Genomic DNA, 24089 nt, shown 5'->3' on the forward strand with positions numbered 1-24089 from the left:
ATGGAACAAAATTACTTGAGGTAAAACTCCAAAAAATAATTCACCAGCCGACCATCTAGAAATCTCAGTGGCTCACTGGGTAATGTAAGCCACATTCCTTTCGTCCGCAGTTTCCGCACTCCCTCTGATCTGTATCAGTTCCAGTGTTCCCTGTGCACTCACTGGGGCACTGGTTCTCGTACTACATTCCACTCACCGTGACTCAAGTTTTAATGTTCCCTTCCGCTCATTGGCCCCTGGTTGCCTTCCACTCATTTCAACTCACCCCAGCCTCAGTTACCACGCTCCCATCCAACTCGCTGGAGTTCCAGCACTTGTGCTTTCATTCAACTCACTTGGGCTCTTGTTCCTGAACTTTCAACGGACCAGCGTCCTGTTTCTCACATTCCCTCTAAATTTGTTGCTTCACTGGGGAATGTATTATAATGCTGTGTAACAAACAAAAGAACATAAATTAAAAATGGGTTGGGTTATTAACAAAATCAACTCAATAATCCAGAACATGTGCTAATTGAATGCAATCAAAGTCCTGGGCATGCCGGTTTATTAGTGTTACTGAATTTGTAATGGGTTTGATGCCTGCAGTTTCTTAAAGAAACCCAATGGTTATTGAAACTCTGGCACAGATCACGTACTTTGGTTGGCAGGGTGGACGCACAAAAGGCTGCCACCTATCTCCCTTCTCTACCTCTGCCTGACTCCATCTATCACTTTCACCTTGTTGTTTATTGCTCTAGATTATAGCATCTGCTGTCACCTTTGTCTCCAAACACAAAATGTATGCATAACTTTCCAGCAGTGATTAAACAACCACAATCTTAACATATTGCAGCTTCTAGCAACTTAAGAGATTTGCTTTGGAAACTGACATGGCAATCTCTTAAAATGGACCTCCACCATGAAGCAGCAGTGCATTATTTATTTTGGCAGTGAAGAGATTTGATTTGGAAACTAATAAAACAATCACTTCTTTTGATACTTTCTAATTAATTAAAACAACAGCCTTTTTCTTCTGCTACAATACAATTTAACCCCCATTATAACAGACCATGGGAGGTGGTGAGTGGGGTCCGCTATTGCCGAACGTCTGCTATAACTGAGTAAGGGGAGTAAATATGTGCCGCATTAGAAAATAGCCAATAACCATAATGTATTGTTATTAACAGCCAATAACCATACATTAAACAAGGCACACTATAAACAGGAAACACAGACTGAGACAAGATTTGTCACTCCGTGAAACAACAAACCCAGTTCTTTGTTCCTGATATGAATGGTCACCTCATTTACGACAGATTGTTTTAAGGCGCAGAATGATAGATTCTTGATTTGTATGAATGTCAGAGGTTTTGGGAAGAAGGCAGGAGACTAGTTGAGAGGGAAAGATAAATCAGCCATGATTGAATGGGGGAGTAGATTTGATGGGTTGAATATCCTAATTCTACTCCTCGTGAACTCGTGAGATTTTCTCTGCTATAACAGAAATCTATATTACTAAAAGTCTGTTCTTGACCGGTTTTGGCCATCTGTGCTGCGATTTACGAGAGAACGCCGCCACTTACGGCCGTCATTTTTGGCCACCTCGCTCAGAGCCCCCCCCCCCCCCCCCCTCGCCGCATGTGTGCCGAGGATTTTTCCCGTCGATGAAAAGTGACAGAGATATTAATGTTTTTACAAAATTCCCCATTCTCTCTGCTGCCCCTGCTGGAGGGAGGGGGAGGGACTATAAAACCAGGAATTGGTGTGCCTCAATCAGTCTCTGCAAGTGGTATGCCTCAATCAGTCTCTGCAAGTGGTGTGCCTCAATCAGAGCTCTGAATGACACTGAACAAATGTCTCCACAGCTGTGAGTACCCATAATGTGGTTTGAAAATGAAAATATGGTTAGTTTGAGGGAAAAAAAGCACTGCCTGCAAATGGTTGTTTGGGGGGGGGTTTGGGTTGAAGTAAAAAGGCACCCTCTCTCTCTCTCCCTCTCTCTCTCTCCCCTCCTCTCTCTCCCCTCCTCTCTCTCCCCTCCTCTCTCTCCCCTCCTCTCTCTCCCCTCCCCTCTCTCCCCCTCTCTCTCTCCCCCCTCTCTCCCCTTCTCTCTCCCTCACCTCTCTCTCTCTTCATCTCTCTCTCTCTCTCTCCCCCTGTCTCTCTCCCTTTCTCTCTCTCTCTCTCCCCTCCTCTCTCACCCCACCTCTCTCCCCACCCCCCCCCCTCTCCCCACCCCCTCTCCCCATCACCCCCCTCTCCCCCTCTCCCCATCACCCCCCCCCTCTCCTCTCCCCCCTCTCCTCTCCTCTCCCCCCCTCTCCTCTCCCCCCCTCCTCCCCCGTCTCCTCTCTCTTCCCTCTCCTCTCCCCCTCTCCTCTCTCCCACCGCTCCTCTCTCCCCCCTCTCCTCTCGCCCCCTCTCCTCTCTCCCCCTCTCCCCCCTCTCCTCTCCCCCCCTCTCCCCCCCTCCCATCCCTCTCCTCTCCCCCTCCCTCTCCCCCCCTCTCTTCTTCCCCCCCCCCCACTCTTCCCCCCCCACTCTTCCCCCCCCCTCTCTCCCCCCCCCCTCTTCCCCCCTCTCTCCCCCCTCTCTTCCCCCCCCTCTCTTCTCCCCCCCCTCTCTTCCCCCCATCTCTCCCCCCCCCCCTCTCTTCCCCCCCCCTCTCTTCCCCCCCCCTCTCTTCCCCCCCCCTCTCTCCCCCCCCCCTCTCTTCCCCCCCCCTCTCTTCCCCCCCCCCCCTCTCTCCCCCCCTCTCACCCCCCGCCCCCTCTCCTCCCCCCCTCTCCTCTCCCCCCCCCTCTCTTCCCCCCCTCTCTTCCCCCCCCCTCTCTCCCCCCCCCCCCTCCTCTCTTCCCCCCCCCTCTCTTCCCCCCCCCCTCTCTTCCCCCCCCTCTCTTCCCCCCCCCCTCCTCTTCCCCCCCCCTCTCTTCCCCCCCCCCTCTCTCCCCCCCCCCCTCTCTTCCCCCCCCCCCTCTCTTCCCCCCCCCTCTCTCTCTTTCCCCCCCCTCTCTTTTCCCCCCCCTCTCTTCCCCCCCCCTCTCTTCCCCCCCCCTCTCTTCCCCCCCCCCTCTCTTCCCCCCCCCCCCCTCCCCTCTCCCCCCCCCCCTCTCTCTTCCCCCCCCCCTCTCTTCTCCCCCTCCCCCTCTTCCTCTTCCCTCCCCCCCCCTCTCTTCCCTCCCCCCCCTCTTTTCCCCCCCCCCTCTCTTCCCCCCCCCCCCCCTCTCTTCCCTCCCCCCCCCCCCCTCTCCCCCCCCCCCTCTCTTCCCCCCCCTCTCTTTCCCCCCCCCTCTCCTTTCCCCCCCCTCTCTTAATCCCCCCACCTCGACTTCCCCCCCCTCTCTTCCCCCCCTCTCTTCCCCCCCCATACTCTTCCCCCCCCATCTCTTCCCCCGCCCTCTCTCCCCCCCCCTCTCTTATACCCCCCCCTCTCTTCCCCCCCTCTCATCCCCCCCCCTCTCTTCCCCCCCTCTCTTCCCCCCCCCTCTCTTCCAGTCCACCGTTCCACCCCCCCTCATCTTATCCCCCCTCCGTCTCTTCACTTCCCCCCCCCTCTATTCCCCCCCCAGTCTACTTTCCCCGCCCCTCGCTTCCCCACCCCTCTCTTCCCCCCCCCCTCTCTTCCCCCCCCCTCCTTCCCCCCCCTATCTTATTTTCCCGCCCCCTTCTCTTTTCCCCCCCCCCTCTCTTCCCCCCCCTCTCTTTCCCCGCCCCCTCTTCCCCCCCCCTCCTGTCCCCCCCCCTCTCTTCTCCCCCACCTCCTCCCTTCTCCCCCCACCCTCTCTTCTCCCCCCCCTCTCTTCCCCCCCCCCCTCTCTTCCCCCCCCCCCCCTCTCTCCCCCCCCTCTCAAATTAATAATATTAATATAATATCAAGGGGGGTAATTAGTGTGAGTGCGGGGGGGGGGGGATGGTTAGCGTGTGTGACGCTGCATGCCGCCTCCCCCCCCCCACAACCGGACATTGAGGGAACAGACCCAACGGGTCTGCACTTGGTCTAGTCCATTATAAAGAGGTCCGTAATAACGAAGGTAAACTGTACAATCAGAATTATCTTTCCCATTGACAGTGCACCGGCAGGGTTATTCCTGTTGAGAGAAAGACATCCCATAGAAATGTATCTCAATTTCTAACATGGAATGTAATGAAAAAAAGGCTTAGCTTCATGAAAAATTGTGATTCAACCAATCTTCTAGGAATTCAATTACTTTGTCATACACAGCCATCTGTATATATAACAAAACACATGCTGACATGCGGTGCTGGCTCGAAGGGCCGAATGGCCTACTCCTGCACCTATTGTCTATTGTGTGAAAAGCATATTTCTTTGAAAGTCTCTGCATAGGTAATTTTTGAAGAAAAGTGTGGAAGTCTGCAGCAACATAATAGGTGTTTCTTGGCTAATATTTAAAACATTGGTTAGAACATTAATAGGGCAGATTTATAGGGCAATTGTTTACCTGTCAGTAAATTAACTTTAAGTTCAAATAGTTCAAGCTTATTGTCACGTGCACCAGAACAGTAAGGCACAGGTGCAAAGAAATATCTTGCTCACAGCTGCATTACAGGCATATGGACTCAGACAAACACACAACAGTTCATATAAATTACATTTAAAATTCTGAAGGAAAGAAGACCATGCAAAAAAAAGCACAAGGCCACAGTGCAAAATCATAATTGGAAAAAAAAGCAAGACCACAGAGATAGGGGTAGGGTTGTGTCAGTTGGTTCAAGAACCTAATAGTTGTAGGAAATAGCTGTTTCTGAATCTGGTGGTGTGGGACTTAAGGTGTCTCCTGCCCGATGGTAGCAGTGAGAAGAGGATCCGGCCCAGATGGTGGGAATCCATGATGAAAGATGCCATCTTAAAACAGCATCTCGTAGATGCTTTTGATGGAGGGGAGGGCTGTGCCCATGATGGACCAGGCTGAGTCCACCACTCTCTGCAACCTCTTGCGTCCCTATGTGTTGCAATGGCCATATCAGGCCATGATGCAACCTATATTTTTGATGAAGCATGAACCATTCTGGTCCTCCGGGTAATGGTTTTTCAACAGTGTTTTCGTTAGGAGTTTTCAATTTTTTGTTTAATGATAATAAATGTGCAACAATATATTTCCAAGTCAAGATGCCGTGGGAAACATAAAAGTGATGATGCGGCGTTTCCCTATTTTTATAACCTATGACAGACTCTCTCTACATCAATCTCAATACCTTGGATTGCCCAGCAACTTCTAGACTCCAATGGTCCTCTTTCCACAAAACACTCAGTACATGTGTTGGGCCTCACTCCAAGGTTCTTTCAACAATCCACTTTGTATTTTATTTCCCTTTGTTTAAGATTTTTAAGAAGTATAATTACTTAAATATTCTGTAGAAGGCACAAAATATTTCAACTACATTCCATCACCAGAATAGATGCAAGGTGAGGAATTGAATTTGTTGGATGCAAGCTGGAAATTAGATTTCTGTAGGTTCTAATGGCTCTGACCTGACTAACTGAATGTTTTATTGTTACAGGGCAGACATGTTACTATGCTGTAGCAGTGGTAAAATCAAACAGCACGTTTAATTTCAAGCATTTGGAAGGCAAGAAATCCTGCCACACTGGTCTAGGGAAATCTGCTGGTTGGATCATCCCAATTGGAACTCTTCTGAGCAAATATCCAGGAAAATGGAATAGAGAAGACAACATTGAAAAATGTATGTTTTTGTTTCAGAATATTTTCAATGTTTGTACTTAAATTAGATGAGTGAAAGCAGCAAAGGGAATAAGTGGAAAACAATGGAACCTGCCAAGTAAATCAGATGTATTGGGTGAATGGGAAGGGTGAAGGTAGAGAGGTTGGATGGTGAGGGGGAGGATGTGTGAATAGACTGACTGTTGGCTAGAATATATTGGGTGATGGGCTTCACTGCTTCCACTAGATTTATCTCGTTTCCACTGCTCTAAATCCCCATGCGATATCTAAATAGTTGATAGTCTGATCAAAGCAAAGAACTGGATGAGTTAGAATTTCATCCAACTATGATATAGGAAAGATCTAAACCACCATTTTCAAACCCCATCATAAATATTGTTGCGTATTCTCAAAATCCTTTTCAGCTCTCCAAAACTGAAGCAGACTATTTGTAGACCACTTCCATTTTGAGTTTTGAATATTACACTCATTCAGTGCATATTTCTACTTTGACAAAGTCCCCAGGTGAAGTCCCATTGTTCAGAACATTAATAATTTTTCTCTGCAGGTGAATCTTTCAACTACTGTAAGTCTGCCATTTCTTCTTAACAAGGCTATTGTGGTGCATTCCCAGATGGCCTTTCCCATTGTACTTTCCTTTTAATGAATGATCCGATGCTCTGCCCCTATATCCGAGACCTATTTCCCCGTGTTTGCTGATCATCATTGGTTATATATCAAACAAAATCTCAGCTTTAAAATCCTCCCCTTTGTTTCCTCTACAGATGTGTGTCACCTTATTTCTATAATCATCTTCAGCCCTAAAAATTTTGAGACATTTGTGCTAAACCAGATCTGGCCTGTTGAGAATCACTGAGTTTACCTGCCTCACCATTAACTACCAGGAGTTCAGCTGCTTACACTTTAAGCTCTTAAATTTGCTCCCTAAATCGCTCCGGTTCTCTGCATTTGTTGTTTTTTCCCCTCTGCCATATCTTAAAACCTATCGTTTTGGCAAAGCATTTGGCCTTCTGCTCTAATGGGATAAAACAGCTCTGTTGCTAATGCTCATTCAGGGACTCACCACATTTCAAAATTGGCATCAGTCTCAGGTGCAGGCTGATAACTTCATGCGTTCCTTATGGAGTTCACTGCAAATTTCCACACTCTTCCCAGTTGCTCATGGAGCCTGTGTGGGATTGGCCTGGTGCAAGTGTATCAGTTTCATTCACCTGACAGTCTCATTCAAATGAATGAGATAAATCAGCAGCCTTTCACTCGTAAACTAATCACCTGAATTTATTCACATCATGTGTCTGAATATGTTTAGTTATTTCGGCATTTGCTTTGCCAATTTAGTATTTACAGATACTGAACTTTTTGAAATTTGTCTTATGGAATTTATTCTTCGCACTACAAATTAATTCTATTTTTTTCCAGTTGCGTCAGACTTTTTTTCTTCCAGTTGTGTTCCTGGTGCAGATAAAAATCAATACCCGAAGCTGTGTCAGAACTGCAAAGGAAGGAAAGAATTTAAATGCAAGCGATCACACGATGAACCCTACTATGACTACTCAGGAGCATTCAAGTGGGTATTCCATTTTTTTCTGCAAATAAAAATAATCAAATCTTTTCATAGGAGAATATCTTCTGCTCTTCTGTTATGGGACAGTTTCGTTGGGAATACATTTGGCTCTCTCCAGCAAGTTGGTGATGCTAATACTATAGCCAGTAAAATGTATAATTGAGTTTAAGGAATTAATGTAATCCAGCCAATCCTTAAGGATTTTTTTGGAACCATGTTACAAACTAGTCCCCCAGAATTCCTTAAAATGAAGGGGGATTGTTCTTCTTGAAACTTAGGTTGTTTGTGAAATAATCAGGGGAAAGTTTATCTTCCATTTTAGGATGTTTGAACCCAATGATAGGCATTTCATCCTATAATTTCAGATGTTTTAAACACAATTGTCAAGAGAAACAATGCACATGTACTGTACTTTACATGATGTCCAAAGTGTGTCACAGCCACATTATTTTGAAACATATTTATGATTTGAAAGGTGACTGTCGATGGGCACAGAGTGAAATCCATAAATAACTAAATCAATTGCTTTTGCTGATGTTGGCTGCCAGGTGAGCGTGGACCTTGAGAATGAAAGACAACCTGCTCTGTAAGAACAAAATGTCTTTGTGGTGTTTCATACTCATGTGGGAGGACATGTCTTGGTTTAAATGTCTCACCTGCAAAAATACATCTTTAGCATTGATGAACATCCTCAGCACCATACTGGAATGCAATGGGAATTTAGGAAGATGATGAGACCATTCAATAAGTATGTTTTACCAATATGTAATACCAAAGCTGTATTGTACATCAAGTTCATCTCAACATCTCAGTTCATGAAGGAGTTGAACAGCGCTAGAAAATGTCTGATGGAATTGTGATGCACTAATAACTTGTACAGGTCACACATAAAAAAATGTCTTCCTTTTATGATGAAAGTATTCATGCAGTGCAGTTGCTTTCTTTGTTAGTATTTATTTGTGTTGAGCACAATCATGAGTGGCTAACACTAGTTGAGATAGGATAGTGCTAAATGAAGCCTGACCTGCATCACTTGCAGGACATGTAATCATGCCTCTTCTGAGCAATTTAAGTCATGCTAAAAAAGGTTGCTGGAAGCCATGGCGGAACAGGAAAAATAACACATTTGTCTATTAGGTGTGGACGTGAAAAAATCCTAGTGTCTAGAGGCTTGGAAAGTTTTTCAGGTCTATAATTAGGTATGTTACAAAACTTACCTTCAGCGGCGCTGCAGTTCTGTCACTGCCCGTGTGCGCGACTTTGGCACCTTTGAGAGGGGGGCGGGTTTAAAATGCCGTTTTTTCCCAGCCTGTTGAAATCGATTTTTGTCAGGTTGTTTAGTTGCTGAAGAATAATCGCTCTGACATCGGTTTTATTAAGGGTTTTTTTAACTGCACTGGATGTTTAATAGCAGGAGTAAATTAAAAAATCAACTTCTAAAGCAGTCAACACCGACAACGGGGACGGATTTCACATACGGGACAGGTAAAGAAAGCCGTTTATTTTACATTTAAACGTGCTTCTTAGGATGCCTTTAATCAAAATTTTACGTTGCGAAAAGGTGACTTACGAACCCGCAGTATTTCTCCTGCCGATATGGGGTTTAAATTCACTGCAACCGCAACGTTCCAATCGATCGCGTTCCACAAAATCCCACTCGTAAGATGATTAAAATGGCCATTAATTTACGGGAATTAAACACTAAATTCCTTCCATTTGGCCTATAAATTCATGACAATGAGATTTAAAAATCATGTTATATTGTGAATTCTTGTGTGAATGTTATTTGGACACTTAGGCTATTTAAAAATGTTAACCTTTTCTTAAGAAATTGATAGATGTTTAGATCTAGTAATTGAATTTTGTAATTAGCTACAATTAGGTAACTAACTAATTATATGCTTTAATTTCAGGTCATCCAAATAGGATTGTTTCATATTTGTTTCAGAATGCTTCTATCTATAATAACTGAAAATTTCATTCAGTTCTCTTAATTTTTAAGAAAGTTATGGACTTTTGACTGTCCTTGATCACAGCTTTTGAGTTAAGTCAATGGAAAAGCAATAGGGAACTAGATGCTAATTTCCAAGTATGAAAATGGCCATAACTTTTTTAATACTGAAGATATGAAAGTGAATTAGGTGTCAAATTAAACTTCTTTTTGTGCTTTATCTGATGGGATAAATCGCAGACTTGATTTTTAAAATCTCAAAATTTTGTAACATTGCTACAGTAATGGATCAGAAGTGGGAGGAACCTGTCAATGAACTTGCAAGAGCTGAACGCTCAGGATTTGGATGGAGTATAGGAAAAGTTCATTGAAGTGATTTGGATATTCAAGGTTATGCTCATCTCCCCAATCTGCAATCAAACACACACTGGTCCATACAATACATCCTCAAATCTCATCTAACACAAATTGCCATCAGTCACAACTGATATTTACCAGTGAAATCACATATTGCTTCTCCTCTAAAACCCTACTGTAATCCAACCTAACCCTACCACTACTATAAAACTGATAATCACACCTCACTGTTGACACACTATCAGCTGCTCTTCCCTATTAATCATATTTTCAGTAGAAGACAATGGTATAATTGTATTTAATCGGTATTTAATGTTATACACTCCCCTTTCTCATTGTATAATTTGTTCTGATTCAGATTGCCAACAAATTCCCACATGGTCAGACCCCATAGTACTACATACCAAGAGGCCTGGGGAGCTTATGTCCTGTCACTGAATCTAATGCAGAGAATCACCAACTTAGACACTGGCACTTCACTTCACTCTAGACTTCTGTCATGAGAGCTCAGTTTACTGCCATGCAAACTCAATTGGTCAACTGATGGTTCCAGATACCAACACTCAAAATGGCTTTGGAGATGTAACAGCACTGCAGCAATCCATTGTTTAGTGTGTTACCAGAATGCTCAACATCAGTCTCCACATGAACATTGATATATCTAGTTTTACTTCACCAAAGGCATTCTTGACTCTTGGTTTCAAATTGTTAATTTGTTTCTAACATTCAATTTCAGGAGGAAGCAAAAGTTTTCTACAAATAATCATGAACCTCGTTCCCTATCTCAATCTCATCCTTGTTTTCAAAGCTCCCCCCCCCCTCCTTCTCTAATCTCCTCATGCTTTACAATTCAAGATAACTGCATTTCTCCAACCAGAATCTTATGATAATTCTGGAATTGAATCATTCAACCATGATACTCTTTCAAAAGATAGAAGTAGAATCTGTGCCCACCGAATCCTTCTGAGATGGCATGTCCCATCAAGATCTCCCTCCCTCTTCCCTTGTCTCTTCCAGCAATCTGACCTTTGGCCCATTCTTTCTTTTTGCTATCCTCTGGGCACAATGCCACAGCACCATTTCTTCATCAGAGAGGGATCATGGAACTCTGCCAACCCTCATCCCCCTTCACCCCCCCACCCACCATTTTAAAGCCATATCATTCACCACAGGACATGCTATTCAGAAAATCCCAACCATTATAATTACTGACCAAATTTATTTCTATTTAATCTCTTGCAAGACATTGAAGATCTTCTTGAGTAGGGTGGGAGTGGGGATGGTAATGGAATAGGAACAGCAATGATGGCGGGGGAGGGATCATAATGGGTTCATGTGCAGGGATGTTTCCTAATGTTAAACAACGTTTCCTGAATGTCATTAACATGCTGTGTTGACCAGATAGTCACATAGCACAACTGTAGCAGTCTCGCTTTAACATAATCTTAACAGAAGTATCAATATTACCATTTCATCTGAGTACCATTTGACACCATCTGCTAGTATGTGGTTTTGCAACCAGGATTTTTATTTTTGTTATTTCTAGGAGATTCAATATTAGAATTGTATCAGACAATCCCTTGGGATTTAGGATGATGTGTTCCCATTCCAGTTTTTGAGTTCTCGAGGTAGCTGAAGAAACCAATATGGGAACTATGTACTATTCCACAGATGTGGACAGGAGGTGCCGAATGAGATGAGCAAGCAAAGTTGGGGTGAAGCTTACATTTCACTGAGGCAGGGTCTCTGTGTGATTCCAATGTACGTCCGTGAGGTTCCCAATGCCATCCTTAATGCTCCTTCCCCATTTTGAGAATCATGCTTTGAAATTCCCAGGACATGGGATGTTGCACTTCAAGGCTATAAAAGGATTTAACGATGCATTTCTCCACACCCAAGCTGGCTGGAGAGATTTGTGAAAGATTAAATAGGTTATAAAGTAGATTATAAAGTGACATGCTAGATAGAGGGATCAAACTGATTCACAAAAACTAATTGGACTGGTACTCTTTTCAAGCTGCTTGGCAGAAGGTGCTGGAGATGTGGCCTTTGTGAAACACACCACAGTCCCGGGTAGGTAAATCTATTGAAGTTATCTGCATCGCATTATAATTCTGAGTTATGCACAGCATACTGTCTTCAAATCCTTACTTTCATATAACACATTTTATCTCACTTCTTTGCCAACTTTTGCCATGTTTTTCAATAGTTTGTCCTAATCTAAATTCACCACCATCTCTTCCAGAGTCTAGCAGTTGGGTGATTTGAATTTTTTTCTGAACATTTATCATCTGAGCTAACATTTTCTCTAACAGTAATTTCTAACATCCAATATAAGATTTAAATAATTACTTTTCTAACCGAAAAAAGTATTGTTTCTTCATATAAGTTTTTTTGTGCCTTTAATGGCTTCATATTCCTTTTGCATGAAATCCTTAGTCTCATTGAAAACATTCAGCTCTGTCTTAATATCTTTGCCAGAACTGTAATATTATGAACTGCACATGGACTGTGCAGTGTGCCTAGTTTTTCAGATAAAATATACTGACAAAGTGTTTCTTTAACTAGCAGTAGCTTCTACTTATTAGCTTTTCTCTACATTGAAAACAATAAGATAAATCCAAATGCCATCACTAAGGCAATTTCTTTTGTAATTTATTTGTCTGTGAAGAAGAGCCAGCTGACATATTGATATAATGATCTTATGATTATAAATGCCCAGGATATATTTTTTGTTGTGCGAACTGGGACTTGATTGAGGAATTGGGAGCAATCCAAAAGCCCATCTGGTAATATACGTTTGTATGGTATTTTGTAGCTGATCAGAAGCAAAACTACAAACTTCTTTGCAAGGATGGTACCAAAAAGAACATTGATGAATACAAGAGCTGTTACTGGGCAAGAGTTCCCGCTCACGCAGTGATGGTGAGAAGTCAGCCAGTTGACGATGCCAAGAATGAAATTATCTGGAAATTCCTCTCAAGAGCTCAGGTACATGTTTAAATGAAGCCTTACTTAATAACTGTAAACATATAGTGACTTAACTCTGACCTTAGAGGCCAGAAGCCACAGTCTCCAATTGGCACGTCAAAACGGATGTCAGATACTGTATGCATGCACCAGTTGAACCCTGTGCCTTGAAAGTCCTTTTATAAGATGCATTGGAGCTGGCATGATTTGATATGCAGCTGTAGGTCTGGCTCTCCTTTTTGCTTACAGTGATCTAGAGCATTCCAAAGTCTCCACGGCCCTGGTAATCTTTGTCAATTACTGAAGCAAACCAGAATTGTTCGCTGGCAGTATCAATGTCAAAAACACTATATGCAGACGTGATATGTAAGATTACTGCCACATAAAATCTATCAGAAATAGTCTGCATGGGATAATTGCTGTTCAGTTGGATCCTTTGCATATGAAAATGTAATGAATAGCTAGTTAATCTGTCAGAATACATAGCAGAGTACGGGATCAGCATCAGCTGTTTGGACAATGCCTGGAATATTTTCCAATTTATTTAAAGAGGTTTTAAATTCAGTACAACAAACGGCACTTCCAGCTCTTAGATCATTGTGGTAGTCATCTGAGGCATCTGAGGATATGACCAATGAACGGAATCAATAGAGATTAGGATTACTGTTACAATGGCAATGGTATTACTGTTTGCTGCACTGTGGTTAACTTTAAGTGCTTCAAGTGCTTCTAATTTTTTAATGATATCTTTGAATAGCATGGGAGACGGTCCTTTCTCCCGGTGTATGTGTCTTTAGCTGCCCTCTGGAAGCAGACAGAGCAAGCAGATTGTGGCATCAGTCAGCATACATTGCCTCAGACTTACCAACGTAGAACTCGATTCTCTGACTGTAAGCCATCATGAAATATGACTCTTGCAGGGATTTTGTGTTTAACCTGCACCCAGTATCTGGCCTTCATATGGGCATAGTTGCCCTTTTAATTATGGCTCGGATAGGAACAAACACAAAGTACATCTCTTATAGCAGTGGTGAGTTTCTCAAAAACATTGGTTTATTCATGGCCTTAACAGTGTGCACTGAGAAACATTCTGAGAGTACCCAAAATGTTTCTAAGATTCACAGCACCCACAGCATTTTTTTATTCCCAAAACACAATGCTTACATATGGATTTTTCACCTTTGAAACAATTCACCACTGACCAATGTTTAACCTTCTGTTCCTTATCATTGGAAAACAATTCCTCCATTTACCTAACAAATGGGTGCAATAGAGGCCACACATCCTTCACCCAATTCACCATTGATCAATGGCCAATCTCGTGTTTTCTGTCATTAGGAAACAATCCCTACCATTTTTGTAACAAATGGGTACACATCCTATGCCCAATTCATCATTGATCAACATTCAACCTGCTTTCGGTCGTTAGAAAACAATTCCTTTATTTATACAATAAATGGGTGCAAATCCTATGCCGATTTCACATTGATCAACATTCAACCTCCTGTTTTCTGTCATTAGGAAACCATTCCTCCATTTACCTAACAAGTGTGTACAATAAAGGACACCTCTCTTTCCCATTATATGTAGAATTTACACCTATTTAGCACCTTGTTCAACATCCTTATTGTTCCTTTCACTATGTTGGCATCTTTTCACATCATACTTTCCCAGTACATAAACTCTTGGATTAAACATATTACAAACTCATCTTTTTCAGAATATCCTACAGCAATGACTATTTAATTACCTAGTTTGTATGTGTACATGTTGAATCAAATGCAATCCAATATTTCATAGATCAGATATCTTACAAAACGTATTTTTATCATGTTAGATCATGAAACCCAAAATTCCCAGAATACTCTTATTCACTGTCCTTTCCAATGGTCCCTGAACACAGAGATGCTTGTTCACTTGTAGCTGTAACAAGAAGCCACATCTGCATTTAATTTCCTGTTGGGAACTAAGGCACTTAACTGTTTTTTAAATTTTACACTTATATTCTTAGAGCACTGATGGAACACATTTGGGCAATTATATTCACGTTTTTGCAAACTGTTTTGACATGACCTGAAATAGCAATACAAAAGTAGCTTGTCAGACTTGGGAGTATTGGTTCATGTTTTTTTGCTCAAAAATCTTTTGAGAATGCGTTAAAAGTTATTGTTGAAGTGGTTTCCACAATCGGGCTGGATTCTGGATTCCGCACAGTCAACAATGGACCATTGTGAGCTCCACAGCCACCAATGGACCATTGAGGGCTCCATCTTTCCTCGGTCATCATTGCATTTTATATATCTTTCATTAATTTGTTCTATGTGCCGTCACTCTTATTTCCCTTTCCCCTGACTCTCAGTCTGAAGAAGGATTCGACCTGAAACGTTACCTATTCCTTTTCTCCACAGATGTTGCGTGACAAGCTGAGTTACTGCAGCATTTTGTGTTTATCTTTGGTTTAAACCAGCATCTGCAGTTCCTTCCTACACATTGTTTTGCTTTTGGTTTGGGAGCTCAAGTCATAGGTCTGGTTTGTAAAGCACCCAAGAACACCAAAGTGCTGATGTTAAAATACGGAATAAGTGGCAAGATAAAGAGTTCCTACTAATAGTTAGACTTACTGTCCATCTTACTCATATGTAAAATACTGCAACTGTTGAAAACAGAAACAAACAGAAAATTCTGGAAATATTCAGCAAGCAGGCAATATCTGAGGAGAGTACATTGTCTTTGTCGATTGATAAATAACTAGACGAATGGTGATCGACTTGAAATTTAACTCACTGTGTCTGCATAAAAGTACTGTCTGATCTGACCAGCATTTTTTATATTTTACATTTGTTCCAACCAAGTTGTTAACTGATTAATAAAGCAGTGAAGCTCTGATAATGCGCTATCCAATTATTTGGAGATCCCTTTGTTGGAAACCTGCTTTCACACTCCCATTATAATACAGGATCCTGGTTCCCATATTTCTTTTAACGCACTGGGAACCCAGTTACTATGCTCCCTTCAAAAGTACTGGATTTGATGGAACATTTATCACACCATTGTGTAACCTAAAAAAAAGTGAAATAGAAGTTTGTTGGAGTATTAATTGGAATGACATTGAGTATTCTGGAAGATCTGCACTATTGAAATCCTGAGTGTGCTGAATTAACAGAACTTTGCAGTAATTAATGTGTTTTTGTGTAAAATTTATATAAACACTACAAAGCTTCCAAATACCTTGTTTTACAGGAAAGATTTGGGCAAAGTAGTACAGGTACTGAAAGTTTTAAGCTCTTCAAGTCAGGACCAAAACAGAAGGATTTGATGTTTAAAGATTCAACACAAAAACTGGTTCACCTCCCTAGTGGAATGGACTATCAGAATTATCTGGGCCCTGGCTACATCACTGCTATGAAGGCTATCAGGAAAGGTAAGTTGATTTGGTGAGAATTTAAAGTATTTGATTTTTTTTATCGTATTACTTTACATAGATTCTGACAGTGCCACTGGGTGTAACAAGAAGCAAATCTAAAATCCTTACAGGGTATGTGTGGATGGAGGAAGCGGCAAGATAACTGAGTGTAATGGATTATAATGGCTACTGGTGTCTGATCGTGTCAGAAAGAACTGCAGATGCTGGTTTAAATCAAAGGTAGACACAAAATGCTGGAGGAACTCAGTGGGACAGGAGATGGGGAAATGGGTGATGTTTCGGGTCGAGATCCTTCTTCAGACTGGTGTCTGTCGGAGGCGTCAGAAGCATTGCACCACTGCTGTGAGAGTCTCTGTGCCGAATTCGCCCTGGTGACCGGCATGGACCAGGCTGCGGCTCGGTGCATCCTGGAGGACAACCAGTGGCTGCTGGAAGTATATACCAAGCACAGGGTAGAGGCGGTGGAAGATAGTGGCCTTCAACTGGGGGTGGTTGGAGAAAGCATCCTGCTTGCCTGCTAGATTTTCACTTACTGTAACTGCAGAAAAAAAGTTCCCGATGTTGAGGGAGTCCAGAACCAGGGGTCACAGTTTAAGAATAAGGGGTAGGCCATTTCGGACTGAGATGAGGACAAACTTTCTTCACCCAGAGAGTTGTTAATCTGTGGAATTCTCTGCCACAGAAGGCAGTGGAGGCCAATTCGCATTGATGTTTTCAAGAGAGAGTTACATTTAGCTCTTGGGGCTAGTGAAATCAAGGGATATGGGGAAAGTGGTAATGATTTTAGATGAACTGCCATGATCATATTGAATGGCAGTGCTGGCTCGAATACCTGAATGGCCTATTCCTGCACCTCTTTTCTATGTTTCTATGCTTGGTATACGGCAATAAATCTCGACCACTTGATTTTGAACCATTCATGCATGGTGGAGGTATAATGTAGTCATAGAGTGATACAGTGTGAAAACGGGCCCCTCGGCCAAACTTGCCCACACCTGCCAACATGTCCCAGCTACACTACCTGCTTTTGGTCCATATCCCTCCAAACCTGTCCTATCCATGTATCAGTCTAACTGTTTCTTAAATGTTGGGATAGTCCCTGCCTCAACTACCTCCTCTGGCAGCTTGTTCCATAAACCATCACCCTTTGTGTGGAAAAAGATACCCCTCAGATTTCTATGAAATCTTTTCACCTTGATCTTAAATCTGTCCTCTGGTCCTCGATTCACCTACTCTGGGCAAGAGACTCAGTGCATTGAAATGTATATTTCGAATGCATTTTTGATTTCTCGAAAGTCTTACTTTTAAAAAAAGTAACGTTTCCACAAACTTATACCCCCTTTATTAATGTCATGGCTTGATGATTCTAAATTCAAATCAAAATGAAATATACGTCAAAAAGAGAACGCATTCTTTCAAAATACTCTGATTTTTTTCCCTGAGCTAAACATTATTTGTATGACTTTGCAAAATCAGGAAATGTTATGATTATTTCTTGTCCCTTTTTCCAACTACAAACAAAAAGAATGGCACTTGAAATGATAACACCTTTAAAAGTTTTTGTTACATTTTCTGTATCGTGGAAGGCACTGACGTTGATCCGGGGGGGGGGGGGGGGAGGGACTGGGGGTATGGGGGATATATCCACCCACTTTTTGAGGTGGGGGATGGCCTGTATTATTATCCCACAGTTTATGGAGGTCGAGCAATAACAAAAATAATAATCACCTGCTTCTATCTCTCATGTAGGCCCTACATTATCTTAAAAATACTTAAAATCACAATTCTACAATGCAGTAAAACATGATTTTAATACATCAAATGTCTAAAAGTCTCTACATCCCACACCCTCCCCCCACTTGGTCACTCCACTCCCTCGCCGGGTATCCCCAATGCCAGTGATCAATGATCGCTCACCCCCCCCCCAACCTTCAAAACGCTCATCGGCCCCTGCTCATGACAGATCACGAGGAGACGCCTGTATGGTCATGAGTAGTGGCCTGTACGGTCGTGAGTAATGGCCCAAAGAGTCGTACCTTGTTATGGTTGCCACTGGACTTTCAACCCGTTAAACATTTTCGGCAAAAAAAATGCATTAAATTGCATAAGTGGGACAGGCCCATTAGGATAACCCTAGCATGACTTTATCCCCATGGTGATTTGAAAATCTTCAACGATAATGACCTTAGTGGCCAGGGTTTAAAGGTGAGGCAAAGAACCTGGAAGGGTCTCTGATTTTTCACCTGTCCAATCCAATGCAATTGGGGGACTTTACAGCCCACGATGACATCTGTTCACTTTCTGCAGCAGGCTCTGGGACAGTATACATTGAGTAACTAACTTCTCAATGGCCTTTACCACCGGAGTCTTTTGGCAGCTTCTTTTTGTTTTGTCGTGCATTTAGATGCATGAACTCCTGAGATTGTTAATTTGTATATCAATCAGATTATGTAGCATTGCAATGATTCAAATGTAGCTAAGTAAGTTATAGTTTATTGGAAAAGATTATCGATCTTTTCTAAATGTTTGTGTTACAGAGAGCAGTGTTTCGGCTGGTTCCAAAATTCGTTGGTGCGCAATTGGTGAAGCGGAAAAAAAAAAAATGTGATGAATGGTTCTGGGCAGTCAATTGTGTGTTAGGTACCAGTGCAGAGGACTGCATCCAGCAGATCATGGTAAATGGCAACAAAGTTCTTCACAGTATTTTCAATGTTTATTTAATTGACCAATTAGGACAGTTTTCCATTTGCCTATGCTCTTCAATCAAGTACAGAGCACCATAATCTCTACCTAGTCACATTAAAGCAGTGTCATTAATTATAGCGCAGTATCAATAGAGATCCTGAGGTATGGGCAAAATGCTTCAAATATTACTGGTATATCTACTGACATTTATATATATATATATATATTATATATTTTATATATTATTTGAAGCATATATATATATATTACAAAGGCCTGTCCAATGGCAACTGGTCAGCCATGACATTTTAAGAATTACTAATAGGTAAAACTTCATAGTTCTGTTGTCATCATTGCAAACCCATTTTTGCACCATCTACCATCTCTTCATTTTTTGTGTGATGATTTGAACCAAAACTATCTATTCACAACTACAAGTGTACTGGAAGCAAAGTTTACCTACCTCCTCATGACATATAAGGAGGTCATTTCCACTCAGGTTTGTGCAAGCTCACGCAATAGACCCTCCCCTGAATATTATTTTTCCAGTAATGTATTCTTCTCACATTCCTATCAACTCCCCTCCAGATTCCGCCAGTCACCCACACATTAGAGGCAATTTACAGTCAACTAATCTACCAATTAGTAACTCTTTGGGATGTGGGTGGAAGCTGGAATACCCAGAGAATACCCACACCGTCACAGTGAAAGATTGCAAACTCTCCTCAGACAGCACCGGGTGTCAGTAGCTGTGAGACAGCAATTCTATGGAAGTAACATCAAGCAATCTGTTTATGTTTGTTACTGAATGTAATACTTCACACTTGTAATTCATTTGCCAAAATTTTGATCATTATGGATTTACTCAACACTCAATACTGACTATTCCATTTAAGCTTTTTAAAATGCACAAAAGCAATTATCTAACTATATCCTCTATTTTAACTGCAGTTTTCATTTCTAATGTTATCTTCCGAGGTCCCCTATATACAATTACAGCCAAATTCACCATAACTGGTGGGTTGTGTTTCTATTTCAGATTTCCAACATCTGCCATTTTTCTGTTTTTAGATTATTATTTCATAGAAACATAGAAACATAGAAATTAGGTGCAGGAGTAGGCCATTCGGCCCTTCGAGCCTGCACCGCCATTCAATATGATCATGGCTGATCATCCAACTCAGTATCCCGTACCTGCCTTCTCTCCATACCCTCTGATCCCCTTAGCCACAAGGGCCACATCTAACTCCCTCTTAAATATAGCCAATGAACTGGCCTCGACTACCCTCTGTGGCAGGGAGTTCCAGAGATTCACCACTCTCTGTGTGAAAAAAGTTCTTCTCATCTCGGTTTTAAAGGATTTCCCCCTTATCCTTAAGCTGTGACCCCTTGTCCTGGACTTCCCCAACATCGGGAGCATTTCTGCTTTGCTTTCCACATTGATTACATAGTCTCCATTTATTTAAGTTGATCTTCTATTCAATCTTATTGTTGTGATTTCAACAAAAGAAAACAAAACTTTAACAACGTTTCAATTTCTGCTCACCAAAATGTAACAACCTCTAAAATCCCTTCCAATTTGATGTCATATTCAGTTACAGTACATGAATAATTTCCAAGATGATATATAATCTTAGGTGTAGGTTTGCAGGTGATGTGTAGTTGGATGCAAACCTGGGCAATGCCATATGGAGGACAGGCTGTTGCCCATACAGCACGTCCCCCCTCATCACGTCGCTGATCGATCCAAAGGAACAGCAGGGCTGTTACAGTTTGGCACCAGCGCCAAAGACAGAGTGTCCAGTGCTGAGATCCTGTCTCACGCTGGCCTTCCCTGTGTGTACACTCTACTCAGCCAGTGCAGACTGCGGTGGCTGGGCCATGCCCACCGCATGGAGGATGGCCATATTCCAAAACAAATCTTCTATGGAGAGCTGACATCTGGGAGGAGAACCATCGACCACCCCCAGCTACATTACAAGGATGTCTGCAAGAGAGATATGAACGTGCTCGAGATTGATGTGAAGTCCTGGGAAAGCCTTGCAGCTGACCGCACGAGGTGGAGAGGTACCCTGAACCAACACCTCAAAACGGGGGAAGAGATACTGATGAATGCAGCGGCAGACAAGTGGGAACGCAGAAGGGAGCGCAGCAACTTCAACAAACCACAGGCTACACACAAATGTGACCTGTGCGACAGAGACTGTTACTCCCACATTGGTCTCTTCAGCCACAAGCGACGCTGCTCTAGCTGAGGTTTGGAGCAAGCAGCCAACAACTAGGATGCCTCACCCATGGTCAGTCATGACCGAGGGGGGCCTACTACATATAATCTTAACTTATTCAATCATTACTTGTTTGAAATATAAGCATGTTGTAAAAGTTAAGTGTTCCTGAATACTTCCCTTCTGGGGAGAGGCAGTAAAGTTTCAAAACTCGATAATTGATGATAATCCTGATAATCAGATAGCCAATTGTAAAATACAGAAAAGTTATAATTTACAGGCAATAATGGAGCAGCAGGGGTAATGAGTGAGACAGCTAGAATTTATCTTGATTGCCTAGAATGACTAACTTCATTAATCACGTACAAATGTGGAGAGAATCCTAAGAGATTTTGTTGTGAGTGGGAAGGGGAGGGAGTGAGACAGAGGGAGTGTAACAGAAAGAGGGAGAGTGTGAGATGCACAAAAATGATTTATTCCTTTGATTGCAGTTCGGCACCGCTGATGCAATTACTCTCGATGGTGGCCAAATCTACCTTGCAGAAAAGTGCGGTCTTGTTGCAGTTATGTCTGAATATTACAACAAAAGTAAGTATTGCATAAAGTTTTAAATAATTAACTTCACTTGATCTTAAATAACTTGAATTGTTGCATAAATCATTGAATGGAGGAGGTCTATGCATCAGCTCATGCAGTCCTAGCTCATTCCCATTCATACTATTGTTTTAAGAAGGAGAAGGTTGTACTGAGGCAATTATTGGATTAGGAAGAATATGCGTCACCAAAGATTTTTTATGTATCACTGATATGGTGAATTTAGGCTTATTCCTCTAATACTAAAAAAGGAGATTAGAAGGGCAAAAAGGGGCCAGGAGATAGCTCTGGCAGGTAGCATAAAAGGCAATCCAAAAGATTTTATAAATACATAAGGGGGAAAAGGGTAACTAGAGAGAGAGTGGGACCTCTCAGGAATAAAAGCGATCACCTCTGTGTGGAGCCACAGGAGATGCGCAAGGTCCTCAATGAGTATTTCTCCTCTGTATTTACCGAAAGGAAACACAGAAGGACGGAGGAAATTTGAAGCAGTCACTGGAAGTGTCATGAGAGCAGTCAGGGTTACCATCGAGGAAGTACTCAAGGTACAGTCGTGTTTGAAGGTAGACAAATCTCCGGGGCTGATCAGATATATGCGAGGACATTGCGGGAAACTAGAGAGGAAATTGCGGGAGCCCTGGTTGAAATTTATGAGTCGTCCTTAAATACAGGAGAGGTGCCGGAGGATTAGAGGCTGGCAAATGTTGTGCCTCTTTTCAAGAAGGTCTGCAGGGAAAATGCTGGGAACTATAGGCCGGTGAGCTTAACATCTGTAGTTGGAAAGTTACTGGATAGTATTCTGAGGGATAGGATATACAGGCATTGGAAGGGCAAGGGCTGATTAGGGATAGTCAGCATGGTTTTATACATGGGAGGTCGTGACTGATTTTTTTGAAGACATGACCAAAATGGTTGATGAGGTCAGAGCTGTAGATGTTGTGAACATGGACTTTAGTAAGGCGTTCAACATGATGTTGCATAGTAGGCTGCTCTGGAAGGTTAGATCTCATGGAATCCAAGGAGAAATAGCTGAATGGATAGCAAACTGGCTCCATAGAAGGAAGCAGAGGGTGTTGGTGGAAGGTTGCTTCTCAGAATGGAGGTCTGTGACTAGTGGTGTGCCACAGGGTTCAGTGCTGGGCCCGTCACTGTTTGTCATCTACATCAATGATTTGGATGAGAACATACAGGGCAAGATTAGCAAGTTTGCTGAAGATACAAAAGTTAGTGGTTTTGCAGATAGTGAAGAAGGTTGTGAGCGATTGCAACAGGATCTGGATCGATTGGCCAGGTGGGCGGAGGAATGGTTGATGGAATTTAATACAGAGAAATGTGAGGTGTTGCATTTTGGGATGTCGAACAAGGGCAGGACCTACACAGTAAACGGTAGGCCTCTGGGTAGTGTTGTAGAGCAGAAGGATCTAGGAGTACAAGTGCATGGTTCCTTGAAGGTCGAGTCACAGATAGATAAGGTGGTCAAAAAAGCTTTTGGCACTTTGGCCTTCATCAGTCAGAGTATTAAGTATAGAAATTGAGATGTCATGTTACAGTTGTATAAAATGTTGGTGAGACCATATTTAGAGTATTGTGTTCAGTTCTGGGTACCATGTTATAGTAAAGATATTGTCAAGCTTGTAGAGGCTTCAGAAAAGATTTACAAGGATGTTGCCAGGACTATGGGGTGTGATCTGTAGGGAGAGGTTAAGTAGGCTGGGTCTCTATTCCATGGAATGTAGGAAGATGAGGGGAGATCTTATCGAGGTATACGAAATCATGAGAGGAATAGATCGGATAGATGCACAGTGTCTTTTACCCAGAGAAGGGGAATCGAGGACCAGAGGACATAGGTTCAAGGTGAAGGGGAAAAGATTTAATAGGAATCCGAGGGGTAACTTTTTCACATAGTGGGTGTATGGGAAAAGTTACCAGAGGAGGTAGTTGAGGCTGGAACTATCCCATCGTTTAAGAAACAGTTGGACAGGTACATTGATAGGACAGGTTTAGAGAGTTATGGACCAAGCGCAGGCAAGTGGGACTAGGGTAGCTGGGACATTGTTGGCCGGTGTGGGCGAGTAGGGCTGAAGGGCATATTTCCACACTGTATCACTCTATGACATCTATAGATACTCCCATCTGTTAAATAACATCCTTCCCTCAATGCGTCTTGTCTATCGTGGACGTACCCCTGACCATCACGCAAACCAACCTCCCTTCCATTTACTCTATCTACGCTGCCTTGGCAAGCCCACCAGCATAATCAAGGACCAGTCTCACCCTGGTCACTCCCTCTTTCCTCTCCCATCAGGCAAGAGCTACAGAAGTTTGAAAATGCATACCTCAAGATTTAGGGATGGTTTCTTCCCAGCTGTTATCAGGCAACTGAACTGTCCTATCACCAACTAGAGAACAGTCCTGACCTCCCAGCTACTTCATTGGAGACCTTCAAACTATCTTCAATCAGACTTTATTGGACTTTATCTTGCACTAAATGCTATACCCTTTATCCTGTATCTGCACACTGTGGATGGCTTGATTGTAATCATGTATAGTCTTTTCATTTAATGAACAGCACACATCAGAAAGCGTTTCACTGTACACCGATTGAAATCACAAATACAATAATAAATTAAACTAAACT

The 24089-nt window shown here is 42.6% G+C and overlaps 1 protein-coding gene across 1 annotated transcript in view; it reads left to right on the plus strand.

Annotated features, from left to right (window-relative positions):
* Nucleotides 1-24089, plus strand: part of LOC116979726 (serotransferrin-A-like) — a 43381-nt gene that overhangs the window by 9041 nt on the left and 10251 nt on the right. The window contains 8 exon segments of the mRNA XM_033031461.1: nucleotides 5500-5682; nucleotides 7101-7248; nucleotides 11571-11626; nucleotides 12372-12544; nucleotides 15764-15944; nucleotides 18485-18540; nucleotides 18542-18622; nucleotides 21349-21445. Coding sequence (XP_032887352.1) covers nucleotides 5500-5682; nucleotides 7101-7248; nucleotides 11571-11626; nucleotides 12372-12544; nucleotides 15764-15944; nucleotides 18485-18540; nucleotides 18542-18622; nucleotides 21349-21445 — 975 coding nt within the window.

Source organism: Amblyraja radiata, chromosome 13 (assembly GCF_010909765.2).
Source record: "Amblyraja radiata isolate CabotCenter1 chromosome 13, sAmbRad1.1.pri, whole genome shotgun sequence".
NCBI classification, from domain to species: Eukaryota; Metazoa; Chordata; class Chondrichthyes; order Rajiformes; family Rajidae; genus Amblyraja; species Amblyraja radiata.